This window comes from Amblyraja radiata, chromosome 4, assembly GCF_010909765.2.
Source record: "Amblyraja radiata isolate CabotCenter1 chromosome 4, sAmbRad1.1.pri, whole genome shotgun sequence".
Taxonomy (NCBI): domain Eukaryota; kingdom Metazoa; phylum Chordata; class Chondrichthyes; order Rajiformes; family Rajidae; genus Amblyraja; species Amblyraja radiata.
In genome coordinates this window covers 59,026,861-59,051,102 of record NC_045959.1, presented here as the reverse complement: position 1 = coordinate 59,051,102, position 24,242 = coordinate 59,026,861, and the positions used below count along the sequence as shown (strand labels likewise).

At 42.2% G+C, this 24,242-nt stretch overlaps 2 protein-coding genes across 3 annotated transcripts in view; one reads left to right on the top strand and one right to left on the bottom strand.

Annotated features, from left to right (window-relative positions):
- Positions 1-6,690, top strand: part of LOC116972178 (charged multivesicular body protein 4b-like) — a 38,354-nt gene extending 31,664 nt beyond the window's left edge. The window contains exons 3-5 of the mRNA XM_033019576.1: positions 1,834-1,948; positions 2,951-3,056; positions 4,469-6,690. Coding sequence (XP_032875467.1) covers positions 1,834-1,948; positions 2,951-3,056; positions 4,469-4,536 — 289 coding nt within the window. The 3' untranslated portion in view covers positions 4,537-6,690. The remainder of the gene's footprint in view (positions 1-1,833; positions 1,949-2,950; positions 3,057-4,468) is intronic.
- Positions 6,691-10,708: 4,018 nt separating this feature from the next.
- Positions 10,709-24,242, bottom strand: part of snx16 (sorting nexin 16) — a 44,523-nt gene continuing 30,989 nt past the window's right edge. For both annotated transcript variants that reach the window (XM_033019574.1, XM_033019575.1), the window contains exons 5-8: positions 24,067-24,136; positions 16,718-16,854; positions 15,282-15,398; positions 10,709-12,217 (exon numbers count right to left, since the gene is read on the bottom strand). In XM_033019574.1, the coding sequence (XP_032875465.1) occupies positions 12,088-12,217; positions 15,282-15,398; positions 16,718-16,854; positions 24,067-24,136 (454 nt within the window). In that variant the 3' untranslated portion in view covers positions 10,709-12,087. The remainder of the gene's footprint in view (positions 12,218-15,281; positions 15,399-16,717; positions 16,855-24,066; positions 24,137-24,242) is intronic.

Sequence of the window (24,242 nt, the reverse complement as noted above, 5' to 3'; positions counted from 1 at the left end):
ATTATTAAAATAAATTACTGTATGATATGCCCCAGTAGTGATGCATTTGCAGTTGGTAAAGTAGGAAGAAAAATATTTATTTTGAACTGTGATTCACCACACTATTGGAAAACATCATCTATTTACCCTTCCCATTATTTTCCATTATCTTATCACTTCCTGCAACTTTTTAGATAAAGATTTTAAAGTATTAAAGTACACAAACATGTCTAAATGTCACCTTATTGCAGAAGATGCGACCCATTATAATTACCGACTTTATGTTCTTATTGTTTCTATTTTTAAACTGTGAACTGTTGTTTCTGGAGATATAACTGAATCATGCAGTACAGTTATAATTAGATGAGGTATATCAATTTTACTGTAATACCTAGGATCTGAAGCTCAATCCTTCCGTTCTGTCCTAAAATGATGGAAGCACAATATGTGTGGCAATGTGGTAGATGCGAATTAAACAGTCTCCACGTTGGTTAAGGCAAGCAGATGTCCACTATGTATTGAACTTTGGATCACCTCATTTAAGTAAAATTGATTTGCAGTGGATGCCTGTTAAGAATCCCTCGGGAGCCAACTGTAATGAGTCTTTGCATGTCAGGATGCGATGTTGCTTTCAAGCAAAGATTGAGAATAAATTGGAAGCAGTTCAGTTGGGCATCTTGGTGTTTCTTTTGTTGCTCATGATTTTAATATAAGGTATGCTCTTCCCAACTTCAAATTCAGCCTGCAGTCATTGCTTTAATACATGCCCCTGTCAAGTCCCTATAGATGTGCCAGCTGCATTCATCATAATTCAACTTTAGCACTGGAAAATGTATTTGCTTACATGAAGGACGTAACAATTTTTGGGTATGAGCTCTGCAAGTTTTTTTTTCTCTTATTCCAATAACAAAATTCTCCATGTGACCACATGGGTTTTTTCCAGATGCTCCAGTTTCCTCCCACATTCCAAAGACATGCAGGTTAATTGTCACGAGTGGTACGATAGTACTAGTGGACAGGTGATCATGGTCGGCGGGGATTCGGTGGGTCAAAGGGGTTTCCATGTTGTATATCTAAACTAAAGAAGGTTTATTTCCAGCTAATACATGGGAGAGTTCTTCCTGCCAGCCATTTTGGAATAAAGACACAAAGTCCTGGAGTAAGTCAGGCAGCATCTCTGGAGAACGTGTGCAAGTGGTATTTTGGGTTGTGACCCTTCTCAGACTGAATTTGTTCAGAATTGAGTCTGAAGAAAGGCCCTGACCAGAAACATCAACTATTCATGTTCTGCAGAGATGCTGCCTGATTTGTTGAGTTACTCCAGCTCTTCATGTCTTGTTTTGTCAGCCATGATCATATTGAATGGCGGTGCAGGCTCGAAGGGCCGAATGGCCTACTCCTGCACCTAATTTCTATGTTTCTATGTTTTTTCAAACCGCATCTCCAATTCCCTGTTTCTACCATTTTGGAATATTGGGAACATTGAAAACAATGAAAAAAATCGGCATTTTAGCAAATGGATTATGACTTCCTTATGTTCATTTTATTTTATACTTCTTTATTTACAAAAAACTTTAAAGTATTTTGGGTCTAATTGTAGTCATCTTTAAGCTGTAGGTTCTAAAATACAAATCAAATTAAGTATAACATTTTTAAAAATCAGTAGGAAGGATATGAAGCCTAAAACAGTCATGAACTTGCTATGTTTCATAAAGGAAAAAAACTGCATTAAAATTGTTCCCTTGGTGAGAATGCCATTTGAATAAAATGTGAGCCCACAATGGTTAAAATCAGAAATGGCTTGAAGGAAAAAAAGTTTGTAGATTATTGGTAGTATTATTATTTTTTCCTCAGGGATTTGGATAAAATTGATGAAATGATGCAAAATATCACGGAACAGCAGGAAATAGCACAAGAGATTTCTGATGCAATATCCCGACCAGTCGCTTTTGCTTCTGAATTTGATGAGGTACATAACAAAATATTCCATCATTTATATAACAAAGTTGTAATTCATTTGCTAAGGGGAGAAAATATACACTGAAAAGAACTTTTAAAATCTATAAAATAAATTCATCTGCATTTTTTATTAATAGCTCTTTTAATTGTTGAGCCAAAATGTTTTATTATTGATGAGGTACATAATTTATTTTCAATCATTGGCTCTATGTTTTACGGTGGTTCTTCTCGGTCCTAAAATCTCGGTTCATCTCGGTCCTAAGAGATGAGAACCGATGAGAAAAACATTTTTCACACAGAGAGTGGTGAATCTCTGGAATTCTCTGCCACAGAAGGTAGTTGAGGCCAGTTCATTGGCTATATTTAAGAGGGAGTTAGATGTGGCCCTTGTGGCTAAAGGGATCAGGGGGTATGGAGAGAAGGCAGGTACAGGAGACTGAGTTGGATGATCAGCCATGATCATATTGAATGGCGGTGCAGGCTCGAAGAGCCGAATGGCCTACTCCTGCACCTATTTTCTATGTTTCTATGAATACAGAACAGCAGTTAGCAAGCAGTATATTTCTCTCATGTTATTGGCAGGGAAATTGAAATGGTATTAATGCAAGGAAGGATATGAATTATTTCATGCAAATCAAACTAGATAATGTTATGATGTTTGAAATGATTAATTCCAATACTTATTTCAAAGTTAGACACAAAATGCTGGAGTAACTCAGCGGGACAGGCAGCATCTCTGGAGAGAAGAAATGGGTGATGTTTTGGGTCGAGAGCCTTCTTCGGACTGAGTCAGGGGAGAGGGAAAGGAGAAATATAGAAGGGTAAGGTGTGAAAACAAGAGATCAAAGGGGACAAAGCTCAAAGAAAATGTAGAATAGATCATTGTAACCAGCATCTGCGGTTCCATCCTACTTATTTTAAAGTATTGACCTTCTGCCCTGTTATCGCATTTTGTAAGCTGGGTAAAGCCGAAACGTTTCTGCGTTCCATCAAGAATTTATGTTGTTTCCAGGATGAATTGCTGGCAGAATTAGAAGAGCTGGAACAGGAAGAATTAAATAAGAAAATGACCAAAGGACTGCCAAAAGTTCCAACCACCAATCTCCCATCCAGACAAGGTGAGCTAATGAGAGCTGGATTAAGGGTAATAAAACAGAAAACATTCTTCAATGTAGCGTACCACAAGATGAGTGAAAATACATTTGGAAAATGCATTTAGTAAATTTTCAAATTGCTTGGATGTCGCCCAGTTCTGGATGTGCAGAAATTTCTTCCAACGTCAGTTAGAACTGCTACTTCACTTGACACCAAGGTGAACGTTGGATAGCATATCCACACCATTATTGTGATCTCTTATTTCTGTCTCCATAATACTATTTGTCTCTGTTCCAGCTTTGTCTTATCTATAGCTACATCTTTTATAGACATCTTTATTAGCTTAGAGTGCATTGGAGTAGCAAAATTCAAAGACGGTAAGGATGAATAAAAGGAATTTTAACCAAAATTTTTATCCAAGCCCTATCTTGCACCATTCATTCATCATCCCCATGCTGCTGATGTACATTGGCTCCCAGATAAGTTTTGTTTAAGATCGTGTATTTTCCTATTTCTAAGATCACCTCCCCTGATGAAGGTAGACAAAAATGTTGGAGGAACTCAGCGGGTGGGGTTAGCATCTATGGAGAGAAGGAATAGGCCAGAAACGTCACCTATTCCTTCTCTCCATAGATGCTGCCTCACTCGCTCAGTTCCTCCAGCATTTTTGTCTACCTTCAGTTTTTCCAGCATCTGCAGTTCATTCTTAAACACCTCCCCTGATGAGATATCTATTCCTTCTCATTCAGTTTTATTTCAGCTCAAATTTCCCATCTAATGTAAGCTTCACTCCAAGATATCTAATTTTGTTAATTTAAAATATTGTATTTCAGTTTTTTTTTTTAAAATAATATATTCTGCCTGTAGAGAAGCCATTTTCAAAAACAAAGCAGGCTAATGCCTTCACATATTTCCCATGTCCCTCTGACCATGTATGTTCTAACGAGGCCCTGGCTCTCCCGAGCAAAACCTTCTCCTGCCCTCCCAGTCTCAAGCGCCTTTTGCCCTCTGGACATGGTGAAGCCACAATGAAAGTCAGTCAAAGATACAAAATGCTGCAGTAGGCAACTGCAGATGCTAGTTTACACTAAATATAGACAAAATGCTGGAGTAACTCAGCAGGGCAAGCAACATCTCTGGAGAGAAGGAATGGGTGACGTTTCGGAGCAAGACCCTTCTTCAATCTCGACCCGAAATGTCACCCATTCCTTGTCTCCGAAGATGCTGCCTATCCTGCTGAATTACTCCAGCATTTTGTCTATCTTTGGTGTAAACCAGCATCTGCAGTTCCTTCCTACACATTAAAGTCAGCCAATCGTAGTTGGAGCAGGTTTGTTATGAAAGAGCTATTTTTACCATTTGGGCAATGGGGTGGGAATGGAGGTAAAAAAAGACTCGTCAGACTAAAATAACTATATAACTTTCTTCTTTCCAGCTAAAGCTAAAAAGAAGACACGCGATGAAGATGCAAGTATAAAGCATTTGACTGCCTGGGCTTCGTAAAGCTGGCCACACGGATCGGTTACACTAAGCAACATGAAGATGACTTAGGGTATTTTAAGATTTTATGCTGTGATAATAGTATCGCAACATATATACAGGTCTGAGGCATCTGAAGTATGGTAGGCTATTAATATTCACATAGAATTCTAATCAGAGATCTGATCTTTGTGTATTACACTACATTTAATTTGAACCACAGTGATTAGATTTGGAAAATACATTTTATATTCCAGCCATATCTTATTCTGTATCTAGCCTGATAGGATATTTTGATCAAAGAGCTGATGACTGTCTTAAATTAAAAAAGGCCTCACCATTTAGTACAAATCTAAGCAACAAAAACAATTGACGGTTAATTTGAAAGGAATCAAGCTGTCATTCCAATATTCCTTGGATTGGAATCGTACAACTTGGAAACAGACCCTTCGGCCCACACTGACCAATATGTCCCATCTACACTTCGCTCATATCCCTGTGGACCTGATAGTACCTACCTCAATTACCTCCTCTGGCACCCAACACCCTTTGTGCAAAATTTACCCCTCTGGTTCCAGTTGAATCTCCCCCTCACCTTAAACCCATGTCCTCTGGCTCTCAATTCCCCTATTCTGGGGAAGAGGCTCAGTGCATTTACATGATCCATTCCTCTCCCGATTTTGTACACAATTATATTTGGTCCTGGAACTTACAGGACTACAAGGTTGTCTGTTTCTAACAATATATTATTGTAACAAAGCAGGTTGGTGGATTGAAAGAAAGTGTAGAAATAGACCCTTCAGGTACTGAGTCCATGCTGACCATCAATCACCCGTTTACACCAGTTCTATGTTATCCCACTTTCACATTGACTCCCTGCACAAGTTACAGAGGGCCAATTAACCTACAAACCTAGGATAGACAAAATGCTGGAGTAGCTCAATGGGATAGAAACATAGAAAATATGTTATTCGGCCCTTCGAGCCATTCAATATGATTATGGCTGATCATCTAAAATCAGTATTCCGTTCCTGCTTTTCTCCCCTATCTCTTGATTCTTTTAGCCCTAAGAGTTAAATGCAACTTTCTCTGGAGGATAGGCAGCATCTCTGAAGAGAAGGAATGGGTGATGTTTTGGGTCGAGACCCTTTTGTACACATTTAACCTACAAACCTGTTTGTCTTTGGGATGTGGGAGGAAAGCGGAGCACCCGGAGGAATCCCACGCAGTCACAGTGAGAACGTGCAAACTCCACACCAACTGCACACAACGTCAGGATCGAACCCATGTCTGTGGCACTACTAAGCAGTTCTACCAGCTGTGCCACTGTTTTATAATTAGAATTCTTCTAACGCTACATTCACTGTTATTTTTTAAAAGCACAAAATGTAAAGTTTCAGTTATTGTTCCATGATTGATCCACAACTCCTTCAACTGAAAAAAAAAGTAAATGTAACTGAGGCCATTTCAGGAACATTGGGTGCAGTAGGTAAGGTGCATGTGAAATGTCAAGTTGCAGCTTTGAGTTCATTGTATTCTTCAAGGAGACGAACTGGCTCACGTATTGTTCCACACTAAACTAGCCAGCATCCAGATCTTCACTAAGTAAAAAGGTGGATGAAAATGTGTACTTATATTTCACATTCGAAGCAGAATAGCCTGTGGAAAAAATTTATATCACTGGGATTTATATCACTGACCAAGATATTACTGACTATAGCTTACCAAGAAAATTTACACCAAACTTTATTCTATTGTCTTTTGTATCAGAGGAATTTGAATTTATTTAATACGTGAGAAGATTGAATACATGATTTACTCTGAGTAGATAGTCCTTGTTAAACCACTTGATGTTGTTTTAGTCCAATGAAATGATAATTTAAAACCAGGGAAAATCAAACTTGCAAAGGCCTAATGAATTGCTTTCATTTTATTGGTAAAATGCAAGTGATTTTGTTTCTATAACAATGCATTTAAGCAATTAAATCTACTGTTTAAAAACATGGTTTTAATTTACTTGATTATGTCTGAGTACTTTAGTAAGCAGAGCTTCCAATGTCTTTAATTATAATCATTGTACATATTGATTTGGTTGTGTAGCTGATTACTGAAGATAAATGCTTATATTTGGGGAAAAATACAGAAATGCACTTTGTAAATAAAAGTATTTACTCTCAAGTCCGAGTCGAATATTACATTGGGTATATTAAGGCAAAATGTTGAATAATGTAACAGGTGGATTTTTGGAAAGAGTCATTTTGCTGATTAAAGTGGAGTAGCACAAATCACAGACTTGCCAACATTGGGTGAGAGTTGAGAGTGAGAAATCTGGACCCACCCTTCGACAATGTCTACGATAAGCTCCCACCTAGTCGACGTCAAGCTACGACAAGCTCTGGCAACACAATTCCTCACAAATTGGGATGTCCACCTTCGACCACACACAGGCGACAACCTACGACAATCGAACTCAACTTGCGTCCACCCTCGACAAGCTACAACATATAACTTAAGCTTTGAAGTTGGGAGTCTAACGATACTTCTTTAGTTTGTTTCTGCCCATTTAAAACTAAATTCCCAAAAATTAATTTAATACTCGCTCACTTCATCGATAAATAAACAAAAACAAAATACGTACCATACAAAGTCACTGTCAGTGAAGCCACGGAACATCTAAATTCACCAAAGTGCAATGATGAGCTGAAATCGTCTGCACTTATAACGTACCCAGACTCAATCTGGCGACGTTATGCAATTCCATGTCGCGCGGGCATAACGAACATATATATATGCATACATATGCAGCCTATGGGATACGGCGTCTGGGAGCTCAATGACAGCAGTTTTACTTCGGATTGATTGTCAGTAGATGTTTATGCATATTAAGTGTGCGATGGGCTTAAGCCAATCAAATTGCTCGTTCTTTACAGGAAACCTGCCGACAGAAAACTTCTCATTGGTGAGTCACTCAAAGTGTGGAGGAGAGCTGGAAGCCTGAGAGCGTGAAATGCATGAGTCTCACGCTCAATGCATGAGAGTTGGCAGCACTATAGTCAAGAGTATTGCAGTTGAGCCTGATCAGGTCCCCTTACACACAGGCATGGCGGCCTGAAAAATAATGCTCTGAAATTCTGGATTGTTTTCCATTTCCTGATGGCCAACATATTTCATACAAGGTGCAGACCATAACTTGAATTTGTTGTCTGTATAGTTTCTCGAACAACAGTACAGAAAAAGACCATTTGGGCCTACCATGTCATTCCTGCCCATGATAGACATTGGAGATAGAGCATGGAATCAAGCCCTTCAGACCAGCGATCACCCCTATATACTAGCACTATCCTACTACACACCAGTGACAATTTACAAAAGCCAATTAACCTACAAACCTGTGTAGGAAAGAACAGCAGATGCTGGTTTAAATCGAAGGTAGACAAAATGCCAGAGTCTCAGCAGGACAGGCAGCATCTGTCTCTTCTCTCCAGAGATGTTGCCTGCCCGCTCAGACACAAAATGCTGGAGTAACTCAGTGGGTAGGCAACATCTCTGGAGAGAAGAGACAGATGTCCTGCTGTTACTCCAGCATTTTGTGCCTACCTTAGATTTAAACCAGCATCTGCGGTTCTTTCTTGCACAAGATATTACTGACTAGCTTACCAAGAAAATTTACACCAAACTTTATTCTATTGTCTTTTGTACCAGTGGAATTGGAATTTATTTAATATGTGAGAAGATTGAATACATGATTTACTGAGTAGATAGTTCTTATTAAACCACTTGATTTTGTTTTAGTCAAATTAAACTTATAATTTAAAACCATCGAGTGTGAGAGGCAACCGGAGAAACCCCACGTGGTTACTGGGAAAACATACGTTCCATACAGACAGCACCTCTAGTCAGGATCGAACCTGGGTCTCTGACACTGCAAGGCAGGAACTCTACCGCTGTATCACTGTGCTGCCCATGTAGTGGAACACATATAGATTTAGTCTAGTTTAGGGGTGCAGTGAAAAGCTTTTGTTGTGTACTAACCAGTCAGTGGAAAGTATATTTGATTAATGTTGTTCAAAGTTTGAATGACACTCATGTGTGTGCAGTTCTGGTAAAACTCCCATTAAAGCCAATAAGTGGAACTGCTGCCATTTACTCCTATGCTTTTAGGCTTTTAGATAGGTCCAAGTGAACAACTTTGTTCAAACACCAGGTTTCAGATGTGCATTCTCAAAAGCAACCACCAAGGTTCAAGTTCACATGATGAGTGATCATGGAAATGAATTCTTAACACTCATTGTTCTGTCTGCAGACATAGCCTAAGCCTTGTATTTATTTTAAAAAAATGGCAGGTTTGGTTACTTAATCCACAATGGATCCCAAACATGCTAACTGCTGCTTTGAATTCCTCACCACCCATCTTTGTAATTTTAATTCAAGTCATTAGAACAGTTAATTACAATTAAAGATAACGTGCTGGAGTAACTCAGGAGGTCAGGCAGCATTCCCAGGAGAACATGAATAGGCAATGTTTCGGGTCAGGGCCCTTTTCAGACTTTTTTTAGATAGAAGCAGGCAGTGAACAATATTTTACTGTTGGCAAACCAATTTCCCTCTTGGGATGAATAAAGTTCTATCGTATAAGGTTGAAGCATGTGGGGGGCAGATCGTCAGAGGTGATGAGACCAGCAACAGTTCAGGAGGTGATGTTAGTTGCAGGCAATGTGGGGCTGGGGAACGATAAGGTTGGAAACTGCAGGGCATTTATTTTGGATAGAAGTGGGCAGTGCAGGGCTGGTGAACTATAAGATAGGGGTTCCCAACCTTTTTCGTCCCATTTACCCCAGGCAACTTTAATAGCACATAACAATGTTATTTCTCTTTATGAACTAATGATGAACAGATAACGGTATACCAGAACCAAATACAGTCAATCAATGAGAAAAAATACGTACAAATCCAGATCAACAAATTTACTCCCTGGGGGTAAATTTACCCCAGGTTGGGAACCCTTGCTAAGGTCATTATAATGATCTATGGTCAAGTGATCATCTTTCACTAGTCTAAGCCCCATTATTTGGCTTTGCCATAATGGCCTGTCCCACTTGGCGATTTTCTCGGCGACTGCCGGCATCATTGACTGATGTATCATGTCACCGAAAAATATGCGGCGTGACGACGTATGAAGCAGCGGTGACGGCGTATGAGGCGCGGTGTTTTTTCAAGTGTCGCAACCACTTTTTTGTCACCGCTGGATTTTGAAATGTTCAAAATATTTTGGCGACACTGTTATGACACCGGTAAAATCACCAAGTGGGACAGGCCCTTTAGATTAGATTAGATTTACTTTATTAATCCCCTTATTCAGGGGAAATTCAGATGTCCTTGCAGCACACTAATAAAAATACAACATAGCATTCAAGAAGTTCAACACCAAAACACAAAAACATCCCCCCACAGTGGTTCTCTGTGGGGGAAGGCACAAAGTCCAGTCCCCATCCTCTTGTCCACCCAGAGTCGGGCCTATTGAGGCCTCCACAGTCGCCACCACGGCGCCCGATGTTCTCGCCGGGTGATGGTGCTCCGGCGTCGGGAGAACCCTCAGCGGCTTGGGGTGCCAGGAACGGCCGCCTTCTTACCGGAGACCACGGCTTCCAAGCCAACAGACCGCGTTTGACGGAGCTCCACACACTGACGATCTTGGCGAGAGATCCCAGGCTCCGGGATGTAAAGTTCAGCGCCGCAGCCGGCCGCTCCACAGAACCGCGGCTCCACAATGTTTTCATCGGCGGTCCCAGCATACTGGAGTTCCAGCGCGGCGACCCAGGAAAGGCATCGCCCGCTCCGCAATAGCGCTCCAGCGCTGTGCCGCCGCCAAAGCCGAGGTTCTGGCCAGGTCCCCTCAGGAAACGTCGCTCCAGGACCCGCTGGTAGGCCGCGAGGACAGGTTGAAGGTGCTGCTCGGAGGAAGGCAGCCTCTCCGACCAGGTAGGGACTTGAAAAAGCAGTTTCCACCCCCCACACATAAAAAGATTAGACCCCCCGACTACACACTTTAACGTACTAAAAATTATTTAAAAAGTGAAAAAAACGGACAGCTGCAGGACAGGCAGCCGTACAGGACAGCGCCTCCTCCTGTACAGAATGGAGAGTTGCAAATAGTTTTAAGAAAATGGCACTTTAAATAACCAAAAGCAAAGATCACTGAATGTCAAATGAAAAAATCTTTATTTTAAAATAAAACAGCATACTTCAATTGAAACATGCAAATTTCAAAAAGCTGTATTTGTTTCCAAACAAATGATCTTCATGTGGTGGGGAGACATATAGTTACCTGTAATTTAAATCATGCAGTAAAATCTTCACAAATTTGGCACACAATGTAAAACAAAACATGACCCAAGACATCCAGTGGAAGATTACAACCACTCTCCAGTAAAAAGTCCATCTTTAGGGGCTTTGCAACTCAATCTCAACTACTAGCATAAATTAAAAGATATTCCTTTTTTTTTTTTTAAAACAGGCAGTTCTGGTTTACTCTAAATATCCTATATCCTGGCTTTGTAATTAGCCAATAATAAATTCTCAGCAACAAATATTAATTGAAGCAGGACGAATGAAATAAGAGCAATCGACAAATGTGGTTACAGCTCCTGCAAATCCAGTAAAACAAGGCACTTAGCATAACCAAGACATGCAACCTTAATGAACCAACATTAATGAAGCAAAACTAGTTACTTCGATTGTAACAACAGTTATAAAAGGCACCATACATCTAAAGTGTCTTCTACCAACAATATTTGATAGAACATTCAAACACAAAGTGCACCACAAGACCTGGTTCCTTCTCTTGTCAGAACTTCAGCTACTGCCACATATATTGGGAATGTCGATTCTAACATCTTTTGACATTAACCTAGCGAGTTTGGGAAAAGTGACACATTTCACATTTGCTTTCTATACAAATTCTGCAAGGTTCAGTGGAACAAAACTAAAACGAAACCACGTTGTGCCCGTTATCTGAAGCAACCCAATTGCTTAGATGACGTTCAAACATTCAATTTCAATGCAGATCATTCTGAGGCCCATTGAAATCCGGCTCTTTGGGTTTGATGAAACCCCAATATCATTGGAAGTATACAGAACATTCAAACTCTTTCACTTACATATTCCTGGCAAAAAAAACAACTTTGCTTTTATGTCGCAGGGGCTACAATGGCTTGGATTACTTAAATTGTAATGCAATTTGAAACATTCTGCAATGCAAATTAACATACTTATTCCTGCACATATTTCCAGACGCACACTAAAATGTACCTTACTGAAAACTGAAATGTTATAAAACAGAATGCATCCACGATAGAACCAACAGCCCAATTAGTGAATAAGTGATTGAGCTATTCTTAATTGCACAAGGAAGCCCAGCAGAGCAGATCGATAAAACCTGTTGCATTAAGCAAACATATTGAGATATCTAATTATGGAAGAATGGCATATCCTAAAAACATACAGACAATAACTAGAGACAAAGCCTTTATGCTGTATTCCAGCTACAGCTATTGTTATAACGTATTGCCAGCAAAGTTAACCATCAGCATTTGCTTGCTGTTCTATGTCTTCTTCAGCAGCTTGGGCTTCTTCTACTGACGATGTTTCAGTTACAGGGCTGTTGTGGCAGGCTGCAGATTGCTCTTTATCAGACTCCATTCCCAAACTGAAATACAGGCAGTAATAAATGACAAATTAAGAACATCAACACAAGTTTCTTTTTGTTCAAAAAAGGTTAAAATGAATCGAGTCAAGGTTCACAAATGTTCCATTCTCCACTTACACTGCCTTTGTTCTCTCTTACACACCCTCGGACATGTTCCAGCTATCAGCTTCAAGCGGCATTTCATAAACTTATTCCCAACCACTAGGGCAGCATGTGGGGGCAGTAGTAGAGTTGTTGCCTTACAGCGCCAGACTCCCAGGTTCAACCCTGACAACCGGTATTAGACAATAGACAATAAGTGCAGGAGTAGGCCATTCGGCCCTTCGAGCCAGCACTGCCATTCAATGTGATCATGGCTGATCATCCCCAATCAGTACCCCGTTCCTGCCTTCTCCCCATATCCCCTGACTCCGCTATCTTTAAGAGCCCTATCTAGCTCTCTTGAAAGTATCCTAAGATCCGGCCTCCTCCGAGGCAGAGAATTCCACAGACTCACAACTCTCTGTGAGAAAAACTGTTTCCTTGTCTCCGTTCTAAATGGCTTACCCCTTATTCTTAAACTGTGGCCCCTGGTTCTGGACTCCCCCAACATCGGGAACATGTTTCCTGCCTCTAGCGTGTCCAAACCCTTAACAATCTTATACGTTTCAATAAGATCAGCCTCTCATCCTTCTAAACTCCAGAGTGTACAAGCCCAGCCGCTCCATTCTCTGTCTGTCTGTGTGTTATTGTGTGTGTGTGTGTGTTATTGTGTGTGTGTGTTATTGTGTGTGTGTGTTATTGTGTGTGTGTGTTATTGTGTGTGTGTGTGTGTGTGTTATTGTGTGGCGATCGCCGGTCAGCGATCTTACATATTTTGAGAGCAAACTTATCTGCATCGCAAATTCATGGGTAGTGATGTGAATTCTGTCAGGGCAAATTCCCACAATCCAAAAGGCGACAACCGGGGGTTGCACATGGTTTACTACACGCTGTCCAAGATCATCACTAATGCCAGAGACCCTGGAGAGAATCCTGTCTGTTTGGAGTTTGAATGTTCCCCCCGTGACCGCGTGGGATTCCCTTGGGTGCTCTGGTTTCATCCTACATTCCACAGATGTGTAAGTTTGTAGGGTAATTCAACTTTAGGTAAAAAAATTAAATTGGCCTCAGTGTGTAGGCTAGTGCACAGGGATCGCTGGTCAGTTCGGATTCTGTGGGCCGAAGTGCCCGTTTCTGTGCTGCATGTCTAAACTAAACTGATTCGGAGTCAAATCATGCAGACTAGACCAACCCGGACTCGGTGGCCCGAAGCAGCCCGTTTCCACACTGTATCTCTAAACTAAACAAAATATGTCCAGGTAGATACATACAATGACTCATGTGTAGGTTGGGGACTTGGGCAAGGCTTGAGTGTGATCCCAATGTTCAGTCAGCTTGGACCAGTTGGCTTTTAACAGGATATTGCATGTTCCCCAATTATAATGTTTTGGGGTAGGAATCCCAAAGGACGTTCCTTGACCAACATAAATACAGATAATTTCCCAAGAATACAAATGGGAGTGACCAATTTTGCTCATCAGCTTTCATATTTTAAAAGCAAAACATCTTCAACTTCCCTACATAATTCCCATCCTAAACACTCAATATTTGTGCCCAAAGCTTCAGCCAAAAATGAACTGAATACCTGAACAGCTACAGCTGTCCCTTTGGTGAGAATTGCAAAGATTCATAAACTTATGGGAATAAAAAAAAAAAGGCGGCAGAGTGGTTTAGCGGGAGAGTTGCTGCCTTACAGCACCAGAGACCCGGGTTCGATCCCGACTACGGGTGCTCTCTGTACAGTTTGTAAGTTCTCCCTGTGACCTGTGTGGGTTTCCTCTGGGTGCTCTGGTTTCCGTCCTCACTCCAAAGATGTACAGGTTTGTAGGCTAATTAGCTTCGGTGAAATACTTAATTGCCCCAGTGTGTGGGATAGTGTCAGTGTGTGGGTTCACTGGTCGGCACGGGCGTTATGGGCCGAAGGGCCTGTTTTTGCACTGTATCTCAACTAAACATTTCATCTTATTCCAAAATGGCCAACCTGTACCCGAAAAATTCAAATTTAATTAATACAGTTAATAACAATGAAAGATAAAGTGCTGTAGTAACTTAGCGGGTCAGGCAGCATCCCCAGGAGAACATGAATAGATGATGTTTTGGATCGGGGCCCTTCTTCATACTTTGTTTAAAGATAGAAGCAGGCAGTGACCAATATTTATCTCTTTGATTTACCCGGCAGATAACATTGTAATCAGCTAATTACCCTCTCCTAGCATCAATGTTAACAAACCCTCCCAAGGACTTTAAAAAACTCATATCAGAGATAACCTCTCCTCAACCAGAATCGGCGCAGTTTGCATACTCATTGGGTAGATTGCTCGTTCGTCATCCTCGCAATTAAGCCCATGAATCATTGCTGCATGTCATTTTTGAGGAAAGTGGGTGTGGGCAGCATGGCACTGTGGCGCAGCGGTAGAGCTGCTTCCTTAAGGGCCTGTCCCACTTACGCGACTTTTACGCAACATGTTGAAAATTCAGCGGCGACTGGGGAGACTACTCTCGACCATACAGGCAACACCCTGGCGACATGTCACGGGGTGAAGCCTGTATGGTCATGAGTAGTCGCCCAAAGAGTCATATCTTGTTCTGGTCGCCGCTGGATTTTCAACATGTTGAAAGTTTTCGCCGACCTGTAACGAACTATGCCGGGTGCCGGCAGTCGCCGAAAAAGTTGCGTAAGTGGGACAGGCCCATTACAGCGGCAGAGACTCAGGTTTGATCCCGACTTTGAGTGCTTGTCTGTTACAGGGTTCGTACATTCTCCCAATGACCTGCGTGGGTTTTCTCTGGTTTCCTCCCACACTCCAAAAACGTACAGATTTGTAGGTTGATTGTCTTGGTACAATTGTAAATTGTCCCTAGTGTGTGTAGGATATCGTGCGGGGAATCGCTGGTTGGCACAACCTCGATGGGCCGAAGGTCCCCTTTCCACGCTGTATCTCCGAACTAAAACCCAAGTGTAAAGATCTGGGGCAATGGCTACCTGTCATCCTCTATAACAGCTTGGTCAGCTTCTACTGCAGAAGACTCAACTTCGCCACTACATTCACTCTCCTGGCCTGAAGGTCGCCGGGTATTTTCTTGTTCCAAGGACAATTCCCTATAAAAAGATAGAAAAAGCATTTCAATACACAACTTAAAACAATTTGCTGGTTCTTACTGCACACGTTGTATTTTCACAGTTTCTACCAATGAAGCAAAAAAAAAAAAAGAAAAAAATTTAGCAAACTAACCAGAACTGAGAATTATCAAGGATAGACATAAAGTACTGGAATAACTCAGCGGTTAGGCAGCACCTCTGGAGAAAATGGATGGTTGATGTTTCGGGTCAGGACCCTCTTCAAACTAAAAGTTATTGGTAGGGAGCCGAGGATAAGAAAAGGACTGAACAAGCAGGACCAGCCGAATTATCAGGGGGTGGCTTTTCAAAGAACTTGAGACTCATGGAATAAGGCGACACTGGTGGCAGGATGGTTAAAAGCAAATCAACTAGATTCTAAAATGGACATTAAATGTAATTCTGTGGTTATTTTGAGAATTATTTTGGATTTGACAGACGTCTTTTAAAACAGCGCGAGTGGAAGTTATTAATAGCCAAAAAAGGAGCAATTTTGCCCTCAGATTTGACTAAGTTGCTGGAAATAGCTCAAACCGATGAGAGCAAGTGTCAAATAGATGCCAACTATATGGAAGAAGGGTTTCGGCCCGAAACGTCGCCTATTTCCTTCGCTCCATAGATGCTGCTGCACCCGCTGAGTTCCTCCAGCAAGTTTGTGTACCAACTATATACATTAACCACTTACAGATTAAAAAATGGATAACCAAGTTTAAACGGACATTAAAATCGCCATCTATAACATTTATAAAACGTTAAAAAATCACAAGACTCAACAAGTGTCTTAATACGAAGATAGACACAAAATGATGGAGTAACTCAGCAGGACAGGCAGCATCTCTAGAGAGAAGGAATGGGTGATGTTTCGGGTCGAGAGCCTTCTTCAGACTGATGTCAGGGGAGTGGTCGGTAGAGATAAAATTTAGTCAGAGACAGTAAGACTGGTGGGAGAACTCTGAAGGGGAGGGGATGTAGAGAAGGAAAGCAAGGGCTATCGGAAGTTAGAGAAGTCAATGTTCATACCGCTGGGGTGCAAGCTACCCAGGCGAAGTATGAGGTCCAGTTCCTCCAATTTGCACAGGGCTTCACTCTGACAATGGAGGAGGCCCAGGACAGAAAGGTCAGATTGGGAATGGGAGGGAGAGTTAAAGTGTTGAGCAACCGGGAGTCAGGTAGGTTTAGGCGGACTGAGTGGAGGTGTTCAGCGAAACGATCGCCGATCCTGTGCTTGGTCTTGCCAATATACAGGAGTCCACACCTGGAACAGCAGATACAGTAGATGAGGTGGGATGGTGCCTTAATACCTTACTCTACTTTCTAAAAATTCTATATGAAGATGTTTTTCGTCCAGTAATTTCTTCAAAGCCTCTACTTCCTTCTGGTTATCAGCAAGTTCCTTCTGCAGTCTGTAGTTAGTTTCTTCCAAAGTTTCACAGAATGCCTATGGAAGATAACCATAGATTTAAAACTCAACATTTTTCATTAAACACTGCTTTAGTCATAATTAAATGTGGGGGGGGGGAAAGAGATTGACAAATTGGGAGCATAAAGATGGAGTGCAGGAAAAGTTACAAAAGACTCCCGAATTAATGGGAAGGAAAGTTCGAGAAGGGATAAGAGAGTAATGTCAGGGCCAATAGTGACCAGTGTGAGAGGGGAGGTGAATACCGAAGTTAGTGTTAATGCACAAAGTATAAGAAATAAACTGGAAGAGCTTGAGGCTCAGTTAGAAATTGGCAAGTATGACGTGGTGGGAATTACAGAGACATGGCTGCAAGAGGAACAGAGCTGGGAACTGAATATTCAACGGTATACGTCCTATCGAAAAGACAGACAGGTGGGCAGAGGGGGTGGGGTAGCTCTGTTGGTGAGGAATGAAATTCAGTCCCTTGCGAGGGGTGACATAGAATCAGGAGATGTTGAGTCAGTATGGATAGAACTGAGGAATTGTACGGGTAAAAAGACCCTAATGGGACTTATCTACAGGCCCCCCAAACAGTAGCCTGGATATAGGGTGCAAATTGAATCAAGAGTTTAAATTGGCATGCCGTAAAGGTAATACTACGGTTGTTATGGGGGATTTCAACATGCAGGTAGACTGGAAAAATCAGGTTGGTACTGGACCCCAAGAAAGGGAGTTTGTGGAGTGCCTCCATGATGGATTCTTAGAGCAGCTTGTATTGGAGCCTACCAGGGAGAAGCCAATTCTGGATTTAGTGTTGTGTAATGAACCGGATTTGATAAGGGAGCCTATCAAATTAAGGATTTGTTAAGGAGCTATCAGGAGGTAGTGACCATAATATGATAAGTTTTAATCTACAATTTGAGAGGGAGAAAGGTAAATCGGAGGTGTCAGTATTACAGTTGAACAAAGGGGACTATGGAGCCATGAGGGTGGAACTGGCCAAAGTTGACTGGAAAGATACCTTAGCAGGGATGACAGTGGAACAACAATGGCAGGTATTTCTGGGAATATTACAGAAGATGCAGGATCAGTTCATTCCAAAAAGGAAGAAAGATTCCAATGGGAGTCAGGAGCGACTGTGGCTGACAAGGGAAGTCAGGGACAGTATAAAAATAAAAGAGAAGTAGTACAACATAGCAAAGATGAGTGGGAAACCAGCGGATTGAGTAATGTTTAAAAAGCAACAGAAGATAACTAAAAAGGTAATATGGGGAGAAAAGATGGGGTATGAAGGTAAGCTGGCCAAGAATATAAAGGAGGATAGTAAAAGCTTCTTTAGGTATGTGAACAGGAAAAAAATAGTTAAGACCAAAGTTGGACCCTTGAAGATTGCAAAGGGTGAATTTTTTATGGGAAACAGAGAAGCGGCAGACGAGTTGAACAGGTACTTTGGATCCGTCTTCACTGAGGACACAAACAATCTCCCTGATGTACTAGTGGCTAGAGGATCTGGGGTGATGGAGGAACTGAAGGAAATCCACATTAGGCAGGAAATTGTGTTGGGTAAACAGATGGGACTGAAGGCTGATAAATCCCCAGGGCCTGATGGTCTGTATCCCAGGGTACTTAAGGAACTGGCTCTAGAAATCGTGGACGCATTGGTGATAATTTTCCAATGTTGTATTGATTCAGGATCAGTTCCTGTGGATTGGAGGGTAGCTACTGTTATCCTACTTTTTAAGAAAGGCAGGAGAGAGAAAACAGGGAATTATAGACCAGTTAGCCTGACATCGGTGGTGGGAAAGAGGCTGGAGTCAATTATAAAAGATGAAATAGCAGCACATTTGCACAGCAGCAACAAGATCGGTCCGAGTCAACATGGATTTACGAAGGGAAAATCACGCTTGACTAATCTTTTGGAATTTTTTGAGGATGTAACTGGGAAAATGGACAAGGGAGAGCCAGTGGATGTAGTGTACCTGGACTTTCAGAATACATTTGATAAGGTCCCACATAGGAGATTAGTGGGCAAAAGTAGGGCACATGGTATTGGGGGTAGAGTGCTGATGGATAGAAAATTGGTTGGCAGACAGGAAACAAAGAGTAGGGATTAGTGGGTCCCTTTCAGAATGGCAGGCAGTGACTAGTGGGGTACCACAAGGCTCTGTGCTGGGACCAAAGCTATTTACAATATATATTAATGATTTAGATGAAGGAATTACAAGTAACATTAGCAAATTTGCAGATGACACAAAGCTGGGTGGCAATGTGAACTGTGAAGAGGATGCTATGAGGATGCAGGGCGACTTGGACAGGTTGGGTGAGTGGGCAGATGCATGGCGGATGCAGTTTAATGTGGATAAATGTGAGGTTATCCACGTTGGTAGCAAAAACAGGAAGGCAGATTACTATCAAAATGGTGTCAAGTTGGGAAAAGGGGAAGTACAACAGGATCTTGGTGGCAACCCAAATACCACCGACCTTGGTTGTGTGGCAATTAAATTATTTCATTATTTCATTATTCATTATTTCATTTCATCTGGGGGTCCTTGTTCATCAATGAAAGCAAGCATGCAGGGACAGCAGGCAGGGAAGAAAGCGAATGGCATGTTTGCCTTCATAACGAGAGGAGTTGAGTATAGGAGCAAAGAGTTCCTTCTGCAGTTGTACAGGGCCCTAGTGAGACCATACCTGGAATATTGTGTTTAAGAAGGAACTGCAGATGCTGGAAAATCGAAGGTAGCCAAAATTGCTGGAGAAACTCAGCGGGTGAGGCAGCATCTATGGAGTGAAGGAAATAGGCAACGTTTCGGGTCGAAACCCTTCGTGTGAAGAAGGGTTTCGACCCGAAACCAGTCCAGAGTCCAGAACCAGGGGCCACAGTTTAAGAAGGGGTAAGCCATTTAGAACAGAGATGAGGAAACACTTTTTCACACAGAGAGTTGTGAGTCTGTGGAATTCTCTGCCTCAGAGGGCGGTTCTCTGGATACTTTCAAGAGAGAGCTAGATAGGGCTCTTAAGGATAGCGGAGTCAGGAGATATGGGGAGAAGGCAGGAATGGGGTACTGATTGTGGATGATCAGCCATGATCACATCGAATGGCAGAGCTGGCTCGAAGGGCCTACTCCTGCACCTATTGTCTAATTGTAGTGTATTATTCCAAGATATGTCAAACAGAAAATGATTAGCATCTAGAGAACTAAAACTGAAATTAAACAATGGCATAATTCCAGCATTTAGGATGTTTTAACTTTACAGTAGTTAATTTTCCTTTATATTGATACCATCAATTACATAGTCTAAATCTGCAGCCATATGACTGAGTTAACAAAATTGTGAAGTTGCATGTTACATTTGTTACACCCACAAGAAGCCCTTAATTATAACCAGTTTTGAAGTGAAGTTATAATTCAATAAAGACATGAAGCAGCAACCACCAAACACTGAAAACAGTTTGAATACCAGTGTGTAGTAACGAGGAACTGCAGATGCTGCCTTACAAAAAAAGTGCTGGAGTAATTTAACAGGTCAGGCAGCATCTTTGAAGAAAGGTCTTGACACGAAACGTCACCTACCCATGTTCCCCAGAGATGCTGACTGCTGCCTGACCCGATTAGTTACGCCAGTGCTTGGTTTGTTTGTGTAAACTAGTATCAGCTACCAGTTTCCACCCTTCATGATCATTATCTGCATTCCTCTGGTACATCATGCAAAATTAGGTTTGCTGCACTTACAAAATGCCGATTTATACTGTCATTGACCAGAACAGTGAATATTTTCTATCGTGTCAGGTTTTCATAGATGCATAAAACTCTGAAAGATCATGTCTGTGTATACAATGGAATATCGACAAAATGCAAACAAAATTCTTAATGAAATGTTGAATATTACTGGAACTTAGTTTAGAAATTTATTGAGTACTTTTTGAAACCATAAATATGGTATTGTAAGTGAAAGGACTCTACTTTAGACCGTCACTGTGCTCTTAGGCCCTGAGAACAATAAGTACACGCCCCCCACAGATTTTCTGGCAACTGGCAGTCTGGCACCTCCTTTAATCCAGACAAAATTACAAGAGCGCACTTGAAAATCCCACCGCAGGTCCCTCTGAAAATGTGGCGTCTAGGCCAGGTGAGGCAGCTGTTTCCGACCTTATTCAGATTCAGATTCAGATTCAGATTCAATTTTAATTGTCATTGTCAGTGTACAGTACAGAGACAACGAAATGCATTTAGCATCTCCCTGGAAGAGCGACATAGCAAATGATTTAAATAAATAATAATAAGTGATAATAAGTGTCCGGGGGGTGGGGGGGTGATTGGCAGTCACCGAGGTACGTTGTTGAGTAGAGTGACAGCCGCCGGGAAGAAGCTGTTCCTGGACCTGCTGGTTCGGCAACGGAGAGACCTGTAGCGCCTCCCGGATGGTAGGAGGGTAAACAGTCCATGGTTGGGGTGAGAGCAGTCCATATTGGGACTTCTGCAGCCGATCGGCGGATCAAATTTGCCGCCTGCGGCTTGGGCTCTAGAACTCAGCACCGGTTGGAGCCGGCAGATCTGTCCTCATCGCCAACTTCCGAGCCAGATATCTCGGCCTCCGCAGACCGTTTCAACTCCACTCGGAGACTGTGACCTCAGTTGGTCTGGCAAAACAGATAATCCAGAAAGATTCTGGAACCAAGGGTGTTGGAAAATTAGTGGCGGAGCTGGAAACAAGGAACTGCAGTTGCTGGTTTCCAAAAAAAGACACCAAGTGCCGGAGTAACTCAGCAGGTCAGGCTGCATTCCTGGAGAACATGGATGAATGACGTTTCAGGTTGGGACCCTTATTCAGACTTTAATCGGTTGACTGGAGACCTAATCCATTTCTGTTGATGTTGATTAAGAAATAAACATTGGCCACAACATGGGGGGAAATAGACAATAGGTGCAGGAGTAGGCCATTCGGCTCTTCGAGCCAGCACTGCCATTCAATGTGATCATGGCTGATCATCCCCAATCAGTACCCCGTTCCTGCCTTCTCCCCAGATTCTCCCCAAATTACTGCAGCATGTCATGGGATCTTTTATCTCCACTCAAGAGTACAACCAAGACCTTTATTTAATGTTTCATTGGAAAGACTAGCTCAGACAGTACACCCATTTCCGCAGAGCTGGACTGGAATGTCAGCTTGGATTTGTGTAACTGAGAAATGCTTTGGAGATTTTATGTGCATTCTATACTACAAAGCAAGGAGCAGAGGATTAGTGCCAACATTACCATGTGGTCTAAGGAGCACAGATTTCTTTCATATGTTTGGCTGGAGTACAGTGTATACACTTTAAAGGACGAAGGAATGAGTACAAGGGAATGCGTTTGGAAATAGAGAACTGTTACAAATCAGATAGGACTCGGGGTCTCTCAAATTCAATGGGATCAGACTATGTACACTCCCTCAGAGCACAGGAACATTGTAATTTAGTCTGGACGTTGGTGCTGTGATAGGAAGTGCCAAATTATAAATCATTTTGAAGTCGTTCTTCAAACCCTTGAGTTTAGTTTAGCCTAGTTTAGAGATACAGTTCGGCCCACCAAGTCCGCACCGACCAGCGATCCCCGCACACTAACACTACCCAACACACGTTAGGGAGAATTTTCCATTTATACCAAGCCAATTAACCTACAAACTCTTGCTCCAGTAACAAATGGGTCTATCAAAGCCAATTAACATACAAACCCACATGTCTTTGGAGTGCGGGAGGAAACCGAAGATTTCGGAGAAAACCCACACAGGTCACGGGGAGAACGTACAAACTCCATAGACAGCACCCTTAGTCAGGATCGAACCCTGGCGCTATAAGGCGACAGCTTTACCGCCACGTCACCCTGCCGTCCTGTTAATTAGTTTTAATTTATCTCTTTCCCCATATATGGAAAGGTAAATGAGATAGCCACACAAGTACAAGTTTGAATTGTAACCAAAAAGCAACCAATACCAGTTGGGTCAAAGGGCTCGTTTCCTTGCTCTCGGACTGCTGCTTTCTTCTGACCGGACACCCCACCCACACCAACCACATCCAAAGAGGCATGCCTTTTGTCAAGGGGAATGGCCACAGGGACTCCAATTCTCTGACTACTCCTTCTGCTGGTGGTCACCCACCCACTTTCTGCCCCTACCCTAGGCGTGACCACCTCACAGTAACTCTTTATCTACGACCTCCTCGGCCTCAGATGATCCAGAGGTTGTCCAGCTGCTGCTCCAGTTTCATGATGCGGACTCTCAGAGCCGCACCTGGGCACGCCTCACATGGGTATAGGCCTCGGGGATACAAAGTCACCCCGACTCACCACATCCTGAACCAGAAACATACCACTGCCCTAATTACCCTCCTTCACTGTACCAGACCAAGGAAAGTTTAAGAAAGATCATCCCTTTTCCCCAACAGCACCCTCTATGCCGAAGCATCTCAAGTCAAAGTCTCACACTTACATTCCACACTGCGCTTGTCCTCTCGGATCAACCTCCTCCGCTTGTATCAACCTTCCTTTTATACACTCGCTAAGAAACTGTCATGCAAGGATGTTTATTTTACAGCCTTCAGATTGGCCATCAGGGCGGCACAGCGGTACAGTTTCTGTCTTACAGGGACCCGGGTTCGATCCTGACTACGGGTGCTGTCTGTACAGAGTTTGCATGTTCTCCCCGTGACCTGCGTGGGTTTTCTCCGGGTGCTCAGATTTCCTCCAACACTCTACAAAGATTTGTAGGATAATTGGCTTTGGTAAAATCATAAATTATAAATTATCCTTAGTATGTGTAGGATAGTGTTATTGTGCAGGGATCGCTGGTCGGCCGAAGGGCCCGTTTCCACGTCTATCCCCAAATACTAATAAACATCTCAACTGGGAGGCTTCATAAACAGGCTGGCCTCTATTATTAAAAGTCCCGCCCTGCTGCATCTGTTTAGTTTAAATTTTAGCTCGTCTGACTAAAACTCATCGTAGCTCGTTGAACTGTGGGTTGCCACGAGTGGGTACCGAGATTGAGGAACAATACTAGCTCAAGTTAACATTTGCAGTAACATTTCAGCCGTTTGCTTTCCTACAAAAACCTGTGAAATGCTTACGACTTGCGTAGTCCTATGCATGGTTAAATTAGAACCCATTGTTATCAACACCACCCACGCCTACATTCCTCAACATGTAGAAGAATCATGCCACTGCTGAAGGAAAACCATGCACACACCCACATAATTAAAGCAAAACTTACCCTGCTCTCTTCTAGACTGTCAAAGGGACCTGGCGGGTCATCCAGACATAAAAACTCTCTCACCGAAGTGCTGCAAGGACAAAAAACATTAAAAATATGAATTTTATAGCAGAAATGTACAGGATTCAGGTTCCATAGTAACTTTCTCTAATTCTTTGAAAGCACCTCAAATATGG